The 16,019-nt window shown below is 40.2% G+C and overlaps 1 protein-coding gene across 1 annotated transcript in view; it reads right to left on the bottom strand.

Moving 5' to 3' along the window:
- Positions 1 to 16,019, bottom strand: part of Thada (THADA armadillo repeat containing) — a 317,002-nt gene that overhangs the window by 276,479 nt on the left and 24,504 nt on the right. Inside the window, exons 15-20 of the mRNA XM_057784137.1 lie at positions 14,490 to 14,613; positions 11,891 to 12,045; positions 8,128 to 8,335; positions 4,737 to 4,872; positions 4,321 to 4,457; positions 1,529 to 1,687 (exon numbers count right to left, since the gene is read on the bottom strand). Coding sequence (XP_057640120.1) covers positions 1,529 to 1,687; positions 4,321 to 4,457; positions 4,737 to 4,872; positions 8,128 to 8,335; positions 11,891 to 12,045; positions 14,490 to 14,613 — 919 coding nt within the window. The remainder of the gene's footprint in view (positions 1 to 1,528; positions 1,688 to 4,320; positions 4,458 to 4,736; positions 4,873 to 8,127; positions 8,336 to 11,890; positions 12,046 to 14,489; positions 14,614 to 16,019) is intronic.

Raw genomic sequence — 16,019 nt, 5'->3', positions numbered from 1 at the left:
AGGCAGGCAGATGGATGAGCAGACGGACAGACAAACAGATAGATATAATAAATGGGTGGGTGGATAGATAGCAGATACAGATAGATAGAAAAGCAAGAGCAAGTGCTCATAACCACTTAGCTACTTCTCCAGTCCCTAACACAGAACATTTAATATGTCTTTTTGTGTTTTAATGCACATGGGTGTTTTGCTTTGCCTGCTTGTGTATCACTACATGCATGACTGGTGCCCACAAAGGGAAAAAAAAATAAAAAAAAAAAAAAAACACGGGATCCTCTGGAATTAGAGTTACAGACAGTTGTGAGCTAGCATGTAGGTACTAGGATTGCACCCAGATTCTTCAAAAGAACAGACAGGGCTCTTAACTGCTCTCTTTCAAGCCCCAAGACAAAACTTTTAAAATCAAAAGCAAATAATAATTATCTTTCAAAGTATGTTCAAATCACATGGCAAATGAGCTAAATGTCTTCCTACTTAATTTTACGTGCATTGGTATGAAGGTATCAGATCCCCTGGAACTGGAGTTACAGACAGTTGTGAGCTGCCATGTGGGTGCTGGGAATTGAATCCAGGTCCTCTGGAAGAACTGCCAGTGCTCTTAACCCACTGAGCCACCTCTCTAGCCCCAAATGTCCTCCTACTTATTCTCTTATCCAAGTTCTAGGTGTATTTTATTACTAACATTAAAAAATTCTATTAATGTAAAAAAGGAAGTTAACAAAACTGTTTATTCTATCTTGCTTTTAAAAAGAAAGCTCTCTAAGCTAAAAGAATAAATGCACGTATAAATACACAGTATGGATAGAGTGGCTTATACACAAAATGGGAGCTGGGTAGAACTGGGGAGGATATAGAGCATGACTTTACACTGTTTTAAATTGACATTTCAGTATTACAGTGAAAACCTATAACTGTCATTTTAAAAGTACAAATTGCAAAGAGAATTTTTTGCAAGTCGATAACCCCACCTAGTGGAGAATATAGCCACAGGGCAAATCACTAAGAAATTACTTCTTGTGATCTGGTGGTTTGATATAACATAGAAGCTCACGTTCTGCTTGATAATAAGGTTTCCTTTATTTATGCTGACTTAAGAACTCCCAGAGAAGACACCATGACTGTGCAGCAGGGAGGAGGTGAGGCCGCCCACGCCCAGGCCCATCATCACCATGTGTCCCTGCTCTCCCGGCTGGGCTGTTAAAGAGTTTTATACTCAAAAGGTTTGTTGTAGCATCATTTATGTTGAACTAAGACATACCATTTTCTGAGAAAGCTCTTATAAAGTAGTTTCAAAACCTAAATTAAAAAGAAAAATCTTTGTTTTCCAGACATGTTCTGTACATCTGAACTCTAAAGGGCATTATTCTGGGGTTGGAAAGATGGCTCAGCAGTTAAGAGTCTGGGTTTAAGAATCCACATCTGGCAACTCAACGGCCTACGGACTTCAGCTCCAGAAGGATCTGACACCTTTGACTTTCACAGACACCTGCACTTAGGTATGCAAACACACACACAAGGTGTGTCTTACCTTTGATTTCTGCGAAGCTATCAATATTTGAGACACTGGCACTCAAGTCTTCCAAATCAAAGCTATCGCATTCTTTCAGTATTTTGGCTTGGTTGAAGTAAGCATTAGTATCCCGTGGCTGAATCTCATTGAGAATGACTTGCAAGCGGCTTGCTGACTCTGAAGAAAAGATAAGTATGCATGAACGCCAAGTTCCAGGTCATGCAGATTTCCCTCAACTAACTCAAAGTTGCTGTAGTTTCCAACAGCGACAATCCCTGAGCGCACAGGACGGCCAGTATAAAGTTTCTTATATAGGGTCTTCATGATATTAGAGTGTGCTCTTAAGATATGACATGACAACAATGCAGTTCAAACATCCACCGTTCAAAGACTGTGATCGCTGTTTTCCTTAGAGTTACAGAGCTTTATCATGTGAGAGAAGTAAAGTTTAATTTCCTAGCCTACAACATAAGTTACTAAGATTGAAAGATAAAAAAATGTGTTGTGATAGCTACAAAAAAAATCAACACCACACAATCTTTTGTAACATATGCATAGAAAAATTCCATATCTGGTTTAGAAAAGCAAAAGATCCAGCCTTCTCAACATGATGCACAGTGCCAATGTTTCATTAAGCATCTTTTAGTAAACTACAGGTACTCACTGTGAATCACCAATGCCTAGAACAAACCTGGCTCAATACAGAGGTTCAGGGAATTGGGCGAAATGAATGGGAAGATGGATGGGTAGCTAGAAGTCACCCTAGCTCTAATTTTTAAAAAGTACCAACAAGTGCCAGGTGGTGGTGGTGCATGCCTTTAATCCTGGCACTCAGGAGGCAGAGGCAGGAGGATCTCTGTGAGTTCGAGGCCAGCCTGGTCTACAAGAGCTAGTTCCAGGACAGGCTCCAAAAGCTACAGAGAAACCCTGTCTCGAAAAAAAAAAAAAAAAATCCAACAGGTAACCAATCACATGGAACAAACAAAAACATCTAATAGGAGATAAAGATGGCATACATCTATTCAGAAAAGTGTGGGAAATATAGAGACTCAAAACTGTGTTCACAGGCATTCAATCAACACATTATGCTCATTGATGCTTCCCTGAAATTCTGTCAAAAAAGCTAATTTTAATAGCCAGGAAAAAATAACACTACCCCCAACTCCCCACCCCAAAAGCCAAGAGAAGAAGAGAAAGAGAAACAATCAGAACAAAATTTTAGCAATCCTATCTATCTAACTATGGCTCTTTGCAAGGGAGTTCAGGATATACGACCTATAAAACAAGAACGAAGTATAAAACAGTATATAATATTCATACAAAATATAAAAAATTCTTTCCCCTCAGGAGCTGGGGGCAGAATTCAGGAAAAGTCTTTGAGATAAGAGTATGTTGATTTAAGATCAACCTTTTTAAATTTAAAATCTTTTTTATTCTTTTAAAATTTTTTCATTCAGTAAATTTTGATCATATTCTTTCCCCTCCCAAATCTGTCCGGCTCCTCCCCACCTACTCTTTAATAATAATAACAACAATAAAACCTCTTATGCATATTCACAAGATCTACCACATTAAGGAACTGAAACATTCAAGACTGCTCATTTAGAATCTACCAGTATTTGCCTGAGCGAAATATTCAAAATGTACTATCTAAGTAGGCAAACTAAAGTATCAAAATTAGGTAGTTAGATTAACATGCGCTGAAGTAATGAACTGCCTTGGTATCATGAATCATCACTAAATTTCATCACAAGGCAGGAAAGCACAGGCGCCACTCCTGCACAATATGTTCCATGAAGGAGAGCTCCAGGGGAGAAAAGCGTTATGAAACAGGCTGGATAGAAAGCAGGTGCAAACCACTACAGGACACAGGGGAGAGCACTGACACATCAACATGGGACAGAACAAGTGGCTAGACTATGTGCCATTCAAATGATAAGTTACATGACTAGAAAAAGTCACTTGAACTTTGTTAGAAGGAAATGGAAGAAGGTAAGAATGAAGGGAAATCCACAGGGAAGGATCTAGGATAACCTAAGAAAACAGAAAATGACCTGGAGAGGACAAGAGGATGCAGAGAAAAAGGAAAGAGATTTAAGAGTTTGTAAGAGTAAGCCTGAAAGAAAAGAGAAATGCACTGGGTGTGAGAAGGGAGAGTGCCGAGCAGTCCTAACCCTTGACTTGCATGCAGGACATACCAAGTAGTCCTAACCCCTGGCTTGCATGCAGATTCACGGTAGGAAAATGCGCAAAGATGCAGAGATTGGGAAGGCAAAAGCAGATAAAAGTCCTTGAGTTCAATTCTGGATAACTATTTCCTTTCATTCATTCCCATCAATTGGTCTTGGTTCATTTCAGATTCCCAGTAAGTGGTCTTCTCTGCCCACTTCACATATTTGTACTACCTGCTCTGAAAAACAATACTGTAAAACTCAACCTATCTTCTTCATCACCTGGGTCTCTGGAGTTTGGGGGCATTTTATAAATGTAACTCTCTTTTTTCTTTTGTCTTTTATTTAATTTTATTTAGTAGGCACTGGTTATACATGATAGGACTAATGATGAATATAATTTCATAGCATACTCTGATCATATTCTCTACATTACCCTCCCTTGTCCTCCTCACTCCCACTGATCCCCTTCTTTGTCCCTCTTCTTTTTCTTTCTAACTCAGAGAATAACATTAAGTCTGCCTGTGGGAAGATGGGTGAGTATGCTCACAGGAGCAAAGGCACCTTACCACTCACTACACCATTGTGTAAAACCTCTCTCCTGCTGGGGGCTGTTTATAATAGTTAGAAACTGCTGACCTGAGTCAGTGTCCATAGGGATGAGGCCTTCCGGGGAGGAGCTCTGGATGACAGGAGACACCACAGCAGAGAGCCTGTAGGACAGCAGCAGAAGCCTCTCCACCACTAGCCTCCACTCACTCACCAACTGCAGGTCACTGCAACAACACAGTAGAGACATGATATAAAAAGCAAAACACTCATTTTAGAAATGAAATTAACATAAAAAAGAGCTGCAAGAATTTATGGCTTAAAACTGTGTGGTATATGAAATATTAGGGACTTAAATATATACATATATGGGTAGATAATTAAATCTAATTTTCAATCTTTTTAAAGCAACATAACATTCATTTCCAAAAACAGACTCCAGTAAAAAGCTAAATGCCAGACACAAGTGTATTTCTAAAACAAGATATAGCTGTGGGTATTCTTACTGTAGAGGCAACTTCTGAAAAGCTCTTGTTATACAGTGGACTCTTCCATACATTGGAAATGAGGATGCGGCCTGAAGCAGGGAGTCCTCAGCCTGAGATATCTCATCCTCAAGACTTTCCATCAAGCATTTAATAACTAGGAAAAAAACAAAGAGAAACTGAATTAGCCTCAGTTATATACAGAACACATTTATAATTTATTTATAGAAAAAGAACATACCCAGCTCAACTAACTGTTAACACTATGGGCAGTGGTTCTCAACCTTTCTAATGCTACAACCCTTTAATACAGTTCCTCATTGTGTGGTGACCCGCAACCATAAAATTATTTCATTGCTACTTCATAACTGTAATTTTGCTACTGTTATGATCATAATGTAAATATCTATGTTTTCCAATGGTCCTGGGCTACCCCTGTGAAAAGGTCATTCAACCCCCAAAGGGGTCACGCCCCAAGGTTGAGAACCATAAACTAGAGGTCTCTGAGTACAATGTACAAATGTGCATATGGACAGCTGGAAGACAGGTCAATGCTGGATACCTTCCCTGATCCCTCTCCACCTTATTTTCTGAAGAAAGCTTTTTCACTAAGCCTATGGCTCACTAATGCAGCAAGGCTGGCTTGCTGGCTGGCCAGCTTCAAGATGCTCCGTGTCTGCCTCCCCAGGCTGGAATGACAAATGCACATTGCCACACCTGGCTTTTTCCATAGACACTGACGATCCCAACTCAGATCTTCCCGTGTGCAGAGCAAGCGCTATACCAACTGAGTAATCCTTCCAGCCCCTAAGTCAGAAGTTTGAATCAAAGATTTCAGGGGTATCCGAGCCTGTTAGCACTTTAAAAAAATGGAATGCAAGCCAGGTGGTGGCACACGCCTTTAATTCCAGGACACATGAGGCAGTAGGATCTCTGTGAATTCAAGGCCAGCCTGGTCTACAAGAGCTAGTTCCAGGACAGGCCCTAAAGCTACAGAGAAACCCTGTGGGGGGGGGGGGGGGATGCATTCACTTAACTGCCAGTTTAATGATACTCACTCTGAACCAATCCTTTTAGATACCCTCTAGCTGGGTGTCAAATTCCAGGACCATGTAGCATGGACTATTTGACCAAAAATGATATTTAGTAACAGTGTAATCAAGATACAATTCAGACACCAAGCAATTCACACATTTCAAGTGCACAAGTTGAGCAAAGTTAAGATGGCTCAGTGACCAGAGGAGCTTCCAACCACACATGACGGCCTGAGCTGGAGCCCCAGGGCCCAAGGGGTGAAAGAAGAGAATTGGCTCCCAAAGGTGTCCTCTGACATTCACACTGTTACACATGCATACATGCACAAATACAATAAAAATCAAGAGTGTACAAGTCATTTTTTCTATATACAAACATAAGCACTATTCTAGAACATATTTACTGTCTACTGACACATACACAAAACTAAAACAAAAACCTTCACTCAGAAGCAACAGTCACTCCTCTCATGGTAGCTCTACTCTTGCTCTGTACTGACTTATTTTGTCCATATAGATATGCCTATTCTTAGCCAGGTGTGGTGATATATACCTGTCTGTAGTTCTAGAACACGGGAAACTGAGGTAGGGAGATCAGGAGTTCAGGACCAGCCTGGCTACATAGCAAGTTGGAGGTTGGCCTGGGCTATATGAGATCCTGTCTCAAAAAAACAAAAAGAAAAAAAATTTTTTTTTGCTTATTCTAGACAATCATAAATAGAAAAAAGTAACACGAGACTGGCTCCACTCACTTGTCATAATGTTTTCAAAGTTCATCAAAGCTGCATCAATAATTCATTCTTTTATATGCTGGACAGGAGTCCACTGTCCACGCATAACACATTTTTACCTACCCAGTAATTGATGTGCACATGGCTTATTTCAACTTTTAGAAAAGTATGAATAATATTTCTATGAACATTCTTGTACAATTCTTGACTGGGCTTATGTTTTAATTTCTCTGGATATTTACAGGCTAAATGGTTTTGTGCATACCCTCGACCATAGCAGTGCATATTCTATTTTCTTCACAGCCTCAACAACATTTATAATTTCGGGATTTCTACTTAGATATCATACTTAGAATGAAGACTTTCCTCTCTGTGATTTTGGTCTGCATTTCCCTCTAAGCTGATGGTGCTGTGTTGCTTCCTGTCCTTGCTGTTCACTTGCCTAGCATGCACAAAGTCCTGGGCTCAATGCCTGGTACTGCACTGGGTAAGGCAGGAGGAGCAGAAGCTCAAGTTTACTGTTGACTACAAAGCAAGTTTCAGGCTGACCTAGGCCACAAGAGATCCTATTTAAAAAAGAGAGAGTAGAAAGTGGGGGAGGCTGGAGAATTGGCTCAGTGTTATACAAGCAGGAAGCTCTCAGTTGGAATCACCAGCATGGATATAAAAGTTTGGCATGGCGGACACATACGTAACCCCAGTGGAGAGGTAGAATTCTGAAACAGGCAGAATCTGGATGTTCCCTTGCCAGTCAGTCAAGCAGAAATGGCAAGCTCCAGGTTCAATGAAGAGATTCTGTCTCAAAAATTAATGTGAGAGCTACAGAGATAGCTCAATGTTATCTTGCCATGCAAGCATGTGAGCCTGAGTTCAAATCCAAGAGCTGGGTGTGGTCAGACGCCTACAACCCTAGCACTGTGGAAGACGGACATGAGGATCTCTGGGGCTTGCTGGCCACTAGTGCAGTTCCTGGTTCAGTGAGAGAACTGATTTCTGGGAAGAAAACACAGAGGGATAGGACAGGAGAGCAGATCTTCTCCTCTGGCCTCCATGCACATGCACACATGTATGCACACACCACACAAGTACATTCACAAGCAGCATTTAAGTTTTAATGCTTTTAAAAATAACAAAATAATAAGGTGAAGAAGTGATTGAGGAAAATATCCCAACATCAAAGTAACTGCTCTGTACAGAGACAAGGAGGATGATTTGTCTGTGGTCACAATGAAAGTAAAATAAAAAAAGAAAAGATGCCTTCTTCAAAATGTTTCCATTAATGCACATTTGTGCATCTAATTATTTAGCATAAGTCTTCTGTTTAGCAACAGGTGGGTGTGGTGACACACACCTTTAATCCCAACACTCAAGAGGCAGAGGCAGATGGATCTCAGTTAGAGGCCAGCCTGGTCCACATGCCTAGTTCCAGGACAGTTAAGGTTGCTAAACAGAGGGAAAAGAGAAAACAGAAGAAATAGGTGTTAAAGAAGAATAAACTATTCATTTGCATAAGTGGTACTCGTGTTCTTATGTGCTAGAAACTTTTAAAAACAAGAAAATATTGAACCATTGGGTACTCTAACCAAAAAGAAACTAATATAAAGAATTTGATAAATGACAGTAAAAGATCATTTTCTCAATACAAACCCACTAATGTGTTCCTTTCCAGCACTGCAGCCTTCTCTCCAGCCTCACATGTGAGCAGCCATGCTGAGGAGGCAGAAAGGGAGGCTGGCAGGGCATCTTGCCATATCAGCAAGTTCAGCAGGTAGGAGGCAGTCACACAGTCGTACGGCTTTGTGCTGGAGCTGAGCTCCAATGCTGCCTGGAACAGGTCTTGCAGCTTCTCAGGATCCTAGAGCAGAGCACAGTCTCAATCACCATGGCAGAGAGGAACTTAAAGGAACAGTGTATTTAAGTTCATACCCACCATCTGGCTGTGACTCAGTATGAACATTAATGACTATGAACTGCTTTTCTCCATGAACATAGGCTACTTTTCCTACAGTACTTGGTGATGACCATTAATCACTTCAGAGATGAAGACCCTGAATATAATTTCCATTGGGAAACTCAATGGGCAAACAGATACTGCTTTCCTGTGAACTCTGCTAGGCCCCCAGGCAGACCACCTCTACTCAGAGCACAAGTTTCATTAGCTTTGTTTCTCAGCTTATGTCTTATCTGAACACCACATTACTGTTCTTCCCCTTTTTCCCTTCTCATAGAACGGGCTGCTCAAATGACAGAGACAAAGAGAGGCTCCTCATGGTATAACTCCATACAACCTGGAGAAGAAGGGGCCAATCAGACTCAGAAGTCTGGCAGCCAAACTCCTACACCCGTGCCTTACTTAACACTCCACTCCTCGCTCTGCTAAAGAACACAGAGCAAGGCAAAAGTCCCTGTGACAACTAGGAAAGGACATTGGGTTAACAATGGGAGACATGGACCCCAGCCCCAATCCCACAGCTGTCAAGCCACATGGTCATCAAACCATTCTGGACATCAGTGTTTAGCTACTTAGTATTACTGTGATTCTTTTTGGATTGTTCTATAACTATCTAATGAGAGGAGTTAGAAACTCACTTTTGGATTTGATTATTAGTACGCTGATAATGATGTCTAACAATTTCAAAATAGTAGATAGCAAATGTATTGATTTGCATGTCAGTTTGTTTTTAATCTAAATTATTTTCTACTTGACATTTAATTTTCTATAACCTAAAAAAACTTTTAGTGGTCAAAAAAATTAAATCTAAATAATTATCAGAAAGTACTAAATAAACATCTAAGTCATCTTTCTACCTAAGAATAAAATCTTAAACTACACTACCTATAAATCCGTAAGAAAATAAACAGTCTTAAAACAGACCACTTAGCCAGGCAGTGGTGGTGGCGCCTTTAATCCCAGCACTCGGGAGGCAGAGGTACTTGGATTTCTGTGAGTTCAAGGCCAGCCTGGTCTACCAAGTGAGTTCCAAGACAGCTAGGCCTATTACACAGAGAAACCCTGTCTAAAAAACTTAAAAAACAAACAAACAAACAAACAAAAAAACTGAGAATACTTTTATCCCATTTAGAGCAAAATATTAATACAAGGAAACCTAAAGATGACTCAGAGCGTAAAAACCTGAATCAGATCCTGGAACTCATATGGTGGAAAAAGATAAACAACTTCCGCAGGTTGTCCTCTGACCTACCAACACACACACACACACACATACACACACACCACCCCAGTAGCACACATGCACAAATAAATGTAATTCAAAAGCTTAAAATATTAATGTACCATAAATACACAAGATTTGCAGCTCCACAGAAAGATGGGTAGTAAACCAAATGAGTAGAAAAGACACATATCAGAAAGACATACCATCAAGAACATGTATTATAAACACAGTGTACTCGAGAGGTTCAGCTAGCACTCAAGGAATACTTAAATGTTAACTTATACTGTTCAAAAGAATGACGTACTACATAAAATACAGAACTTTGGAAATACATAGCCAATATTTTTAAATCTTTGTTTAAAGAGGAGGTGGTCGATTCTTTTATTTAAATTACATTTACTTATCTGAGAGTGGTGACCTGAAACGGACTTGCACACACTATGGTGCTCAAATGAAAGTCAGAGGACGACTTAAAGAATTGATTCTCTTCCTCTACCATGTAGAGGTCAGAGACCAAACCCAGATCACAAGGCTGGTGACTGGCATCTTTACCTATTGAGCCACCTTGCCTGCCTCATTTTAAAATCATAAATGTTTATGACAATGGCCAGATACTATATCTAAAATCCTAACTTAATCCACATGGGGCAGAAATTTCTTAAATATCATGTGTCTCAATGAGTACAAGTTTATGGAAAAGATGCGGAGGTCCTCTCAGGGCCTTCACAGGTATGAAGAACCAGTTCTTTCTACAGTTTACCTTCTCACTCTATATCCTTTCTGTAGGAGGTTCTTCTCTATTTGTTTTGCTTTCATTGGTTGAATAAAGAAGCTGGCTTGGCTGTTTGATAGGGCAGCCCTTAAGTGGGCAGAGTAGACAGAACAGGATGCTGGGAAAAAGGGAAGTGTGGTAGACGCCATGATTCTCCTGCCCAAGATGGACGCTGGTTAGACTCATGCCAGTAAGCCACAGTCAAGTGGCAATACACATTAATAGAAATGGGTTAATTAAGATGTGAGAGTTAGCCAGTAAGAGGCTAGAGCTAATGGGCAAGGCAGTGTTTAAATGAATACAATTTGTGTGTTATTTCGGGGTATAAGCTAGCCGGGCGGCGGGACACAGCTTGCCACTCCCCTTACAACACCTTTCAAAAGTTATTTGAAAGGAATGAGGCATAGCTAATCTATTTGATAAAAAGCTATATGTGATAAACAGTAAGGGAAGCTGTACTAATAAAAGAAAGTCTATTTTTAAACTCTATAAGGCACAAGAGTTTAGCAGTGGATAGCAAAGAACCTTCTGCTCACTAAGGCACCCGGAAGACTACAGATACAGCCAGATCCTGGGCAGCCATTCCTAAGCTGGACACAAGTCAGAGCAGTGACACCCTGAGACCCTGTGATGCCGTACCAAAGACACAGAAACAACAATATGGGGCTGTCTTGGTAGACTCTGCTCCTCTGAATCCTACACCTATAAGATGGTGTACGGCTGTATAGCATACCCTAAATATAATCTAACAGCTGTAGCCCCTCAGCCCCTTAGCCTCTGAAAATGCTAACGGAAGGCAAAGCTCTACCCTCACTGTGGTCCTGGTGACCCCACATTCCCAGAACAAGTTAAAGAGGACAGTGCCTGACTGGGTGTCCCTGCAGACCTACCCTATACCATGCCTTTACCCCTAATCCCATCTTCATTTCCTACCCCAAGGCAGGAAAAGCAGTGTCGGGGAGAGAGCTGGGGCCAAGCGCCTCTGCAGAGAACTGCTGCTAGCCTCAAATAGTCTGAGGTTTCAGTCTCGGTTTAGCTACTGCTTAGAGGAAGACCAGAAACACATTCTCTACCTCATGTACGCTCAGCTTCTCAGTCTATAATCAGGAAGATTATCTTTAAAACCTCAAAATTACCGTAAGTGATATGTTTTGAACAAATATTACAAGTCCAAGGGAACTATGGAGACCACATAACTGAAATCTACCAATAATCTTGTAAACAACAAAACCTACTGCCTCCTACGCCTCCCTTTCCACCAAAGCAGTTTTAAAAAGTATAGCTCAGTGATGTGGATTTTTACCATTTCCCACTCCTGCTAGACCAAACAGACAGAAACTGAAAGAAATACTCAAATGACCTAAGGAAGCAAAGACAGACCCAGGACAATCCTGACTGCTTTACCTAAGTTAAAGTAAGATTTCTTCATACATGCACATTTACATAGGTAAAGTCCAAATACCTGAAACTGTCCAGCTGTTACTGACGGCAGCTTCATCAGAAGGTCAAATGCTAAGGTTTTCACTTCTTCAAAAGTACTAGTAAAACATTCTATCAGTATTTGGAAACGGCCAGCATCAATGTCATGACTCAGCTGATACACTGGTTGGATGGTACCTTAAATTTTTAAATAAATGAAAACCATTTAAAAGTAAATCAAAAAAAAAAATAAAATCAACTGCCCAAAGCTATCTTGGTCAGATATTTATATAAGATCAGTACAAAATTCATACTTCCTGCTTTACCACAATAACATTTCATTTCATCCTTTACATAGCATACACTATACAATAGCATAAATTGCATCTCTTCAAATGACAAAATACTACAGATTTATAAATATAAAACACATTTTTAAGACTTAAAAATATTTTATTCCCTTTCAAAGGGTATGAAAGATCTCTCAGTTACTTTGAAAATAAAAATGAACAAATAAACTTAGGAACCCATTTTTAAAAATCTTCATGGCGCTAGAAAGATGACTCAGTAGTTAAGAGCACTTGCTGCTCTTATAGAAGACCCAGGTTCAGTTTCCAGCACCACATGGTATCTCACCCCCATCTGTACCTCCAGTTCAGAGAGTCCAATGCTGTCTTCTAGCCTTGGTGGGCACCAGAAAGACAGAAGACATACATACATACATACATACATACATACATACATACATACATACACACACACATTCATATACACACATACATACATACATACAGGTGAACATTCATAAGCATATAATAGAAATAAATCTTTTAAAAAACTTACTGATCTAAGATCCAAAATCTTAGTGTCAGCCGACAGAATAACAAGCAATGGCATCCTATATGATCTTTTTATTTTGACCCATCCCAAATTCCTGGGATAAATTCCACATGGTTGTAGCACACATTTTTGTTATTGTTGTTGTTTGTTTCTTGTTCTTGTTTCAAGTTTCAAAACTGGGTTTCTCTCTGTAACAGCCCAGACTGTCCTGGAACTTGTTTTGCAAACCAGGCTGGCTTCAAACTCACAAAGATCCACCTGCCTTTGCCTCCCAAATGCTGGAATTAAAAGTGTGCACCACCACCACTCGGCTGCATACATTTTTTTAAGTTATTTATTTTTTTTTATTTTATGTGTATGAGTGTTTTGCCTAAATACATGTGTATCACATGTTTCCAGTGTCCACAGAAATCAAAAAAGAGCATAGATTCCCTGGAATTAGAGTCATGGATGGTTTTGAGTTTCCATGTGGGAACCAAGAATAGAACCTGGGTCTTCTACAAAAGCAGGAAGTACTCTTAACCATATTACCCATTTCTCCAGCCCTGTGTTCAATATTTTTACTATGCTGCTAAATTTTGTTTACTGGAGTATTTTCTTGAGGTTTTCTGAATCTATATTCATAAGAGATACTGGTCTATCATTTTCTTACAGAGTCCTTATTTTTAATTTTTTTTTTTTTTTTTTGCATTTATGTGCCATTGTGCACATGTAGAAGTCAGAGGATAAGCTGCGGGAGTCAGTTCTCTCCTTCTACCACATAGGCAGGCTGGGCAGCAAACCATGAGCCATCTTGCTGACCCTTCTACAAGCCTTATTTGCTTTTCTATGAGTTCACAGAATGAATCAGAAGGTCATCCCTCCTCTTTAGTTTTGTGAAAGACTATGAGAAGGGATAACTATAAATATTTGGTGGAATTTATCAGTCACTTGTCCCGGACTTTGCTTTGTTAGAAAACTTTTTGATTTTGCATTTGTTTTGGGACAAGGTTTTGACGAGGTAAAGCAGGTTGGCTTCTAAATTGAGATCCCCCTGCCTCAGTCCTTTAAGTGAGGGGATTAAAAGCATGTATTATCATACCCAGAGGCTAGGAATAGGTTTTGATCTGTTTCAATCTTTTACTAAGTACAGAATTATTCTTTTTTTCATAGTTTTTCTTTTTCTGGAATCAACTTGCACGTTTCTGTAGATAATTTAATTTGTTGTCATGCAATGGTTCTTGTACTATAGTATGTGATTTCTGAAGATATAGAAATCTCCAAGCAAGCCGGGCGTTGGTGGCGCACGCCTTTAATCCCAGCACTCGGGAGGCAGAGGCAGGCAGATCTCTGTGAGTTCGAGACCAGCCTGGTCTACAAGAGCTAGTTCCAGGACAGGCTCCAAAACCAAAGAGAAACCCTGTCTCGAAAAACCAAAAAAAAAAAGAAATCTCCAAGCAAATGGCATATATATGAGAAACCACATTTTAACCACAAAGGCTCTTTCATCTTTTTATTAAATATAAGATAAAAGATAGTGGTTTTCATTTTAAACTTAACAGATGAAGCCCTTTCTTATAACAGCACAAACAAATGTGAGGTACGGGAAGTCTTGGTGCAGGAAGTCAAGAGGATCCATGCAACGTGACAATATGCTGAGCAGGCAGTGACTGACAAAAAGAGGAGACAGTTTCTTTCCCATCTGCCCTTTTCTAGCAACTTTAATTATGTACAAATGAGACCTATGTATTAAGAAGGGATCTATCAAAAGACAACAAAATGCTGGCCAAGTGCTATGTTTCCCATACATTGGTGAAGCTTACCTTCTGAGACAGGAAACACTTCTGCTACCGATCCCAATATGCTTAAAGCTGAAAACCTTGTTGAGTAGGAAGATCCAGGAAACAATGCTTCAAAAAGAATGTCGCAAACAGATGACATGAAATTCTAAAATTAAAAACAAACTAGAGTTACGAATAATGAAGTTAACAGGCAGTTAGGTGCTGCCCTTCAGGAGGATTGCTTTTGTTACATTTACTAAAGAGAGAAGACTCTTTAGAAGCTGCTTCATTATTCAGCTTGACACCTGCTAGAGTTTGGACAGTTTATCTCCTAAAGACTCATCTGCTTCAAGTTTGACCCCCAGTGGGACAGTATAAATTTAAGAGGCAAGGCCTGGTAGGAGGTAATTAGGTCTAGGGGACTCCACCCACAGGAATTGATTAATGCTGTCAGGAGTGAATCAGGTTACTGGTAAGCTATAAGTTTCCATGGGAATGGCTGTTTCACTACAGGTTTATTCTCTCAGCTTGCTCTCCTGCCTTCACTCCTTAGCACGTGCTCCTTCTATACTGTGCCCACCACTCTGCTATCTCATGACATGGGCAGAGAACCCTCACCTCTGCTGTTTGATCTTTCCAGTCACTAATTCCTCTTCACAACCTATCCTTTCCAAAGTACCCTCCCTCAGGCATTTGACACAGCAACGTAACATGGACAGCCCTAAAGGCATAAACTACACCAGGACATTAATTAAACCTGTCTTTACTGATTCCACAATAAAAAAAGAAACAAAAATCATAGTTTTAGAAAAATACAAGATCTGTTCAGGCCCTGTCTGTGCCAGGGCTTCATGAATTCCTCACTGCTCCAGACAGAAGCCGTCAGGCATCAGAGGTATGCAGCTTTCCAAAGTTTTAGAGTAAAAAAGAAATAGTCAATACAGACTACTAAAGGAACTGTGACAGTTCATAACAAGATCTAATTGCTATGTGGCAGAGGGTGGCCTTCGATTTCTGATCCTCCTGCTTCCACTTTGTAAGTACTGAGACAAAGTCGTGTGCCACCACATCCCATTTATGGACCCCACACCCAGGCTGGGATCCAAACATGGCTTATAGACACGAAGAAAGCATTCTATCACTGAACTCCATCCCCAGTCTAGCTAACTTATGGTTCCTAGTAAGATTTCCAAATACGATAACCAACCACAGGAACTCTCTACTGTGCATTTCCCGCACTCAGGTCTTACTCAACTTCTGCATTCCACGTGCCATATTTACTTACAAGTGAATTCACTTCTAAGTCCTCCCCAGTCTCTCTCATCTACCAGCCCCCACTTAGGTGAGCCCATGGAAAGCACTTCTAGGGTGTTTCCAGTCAGGAGCAAATCTAGACTTGGGTACTGGCTTTACTTCTAGTAACTGAGGTCACTCAACTTTTTTAAGTTTCAGTTTCTCACTTGTTATGGGGGTAAGAGTGCTTAACCCACAGTCTATTATAAAAGATTAAATGAAAACATAAGTACATGGTGTTTGATAAGTTCGAAAGTACTTATCATTAGGATTGGTTAT

The sequence above is a fragment of the Chionomys nivalis genome, chromosome 1, assembly GCF_950005125.1.
Source record: "Chionomys nivalis chromosome 1, mChiNiv1.1, whole genome shotgun sequence".
In the NCBI taxonomy this organism is placed as follows: domain Eukaryota; kingdom Metazoa; phylum Chordata; class Mammalia; order Rodentia; family Cricetidae; genus Chionomys; species Chionomys nivalis.
This window is presented reverse-complemented; position numbering and strand designations above follow the sequence as displayed.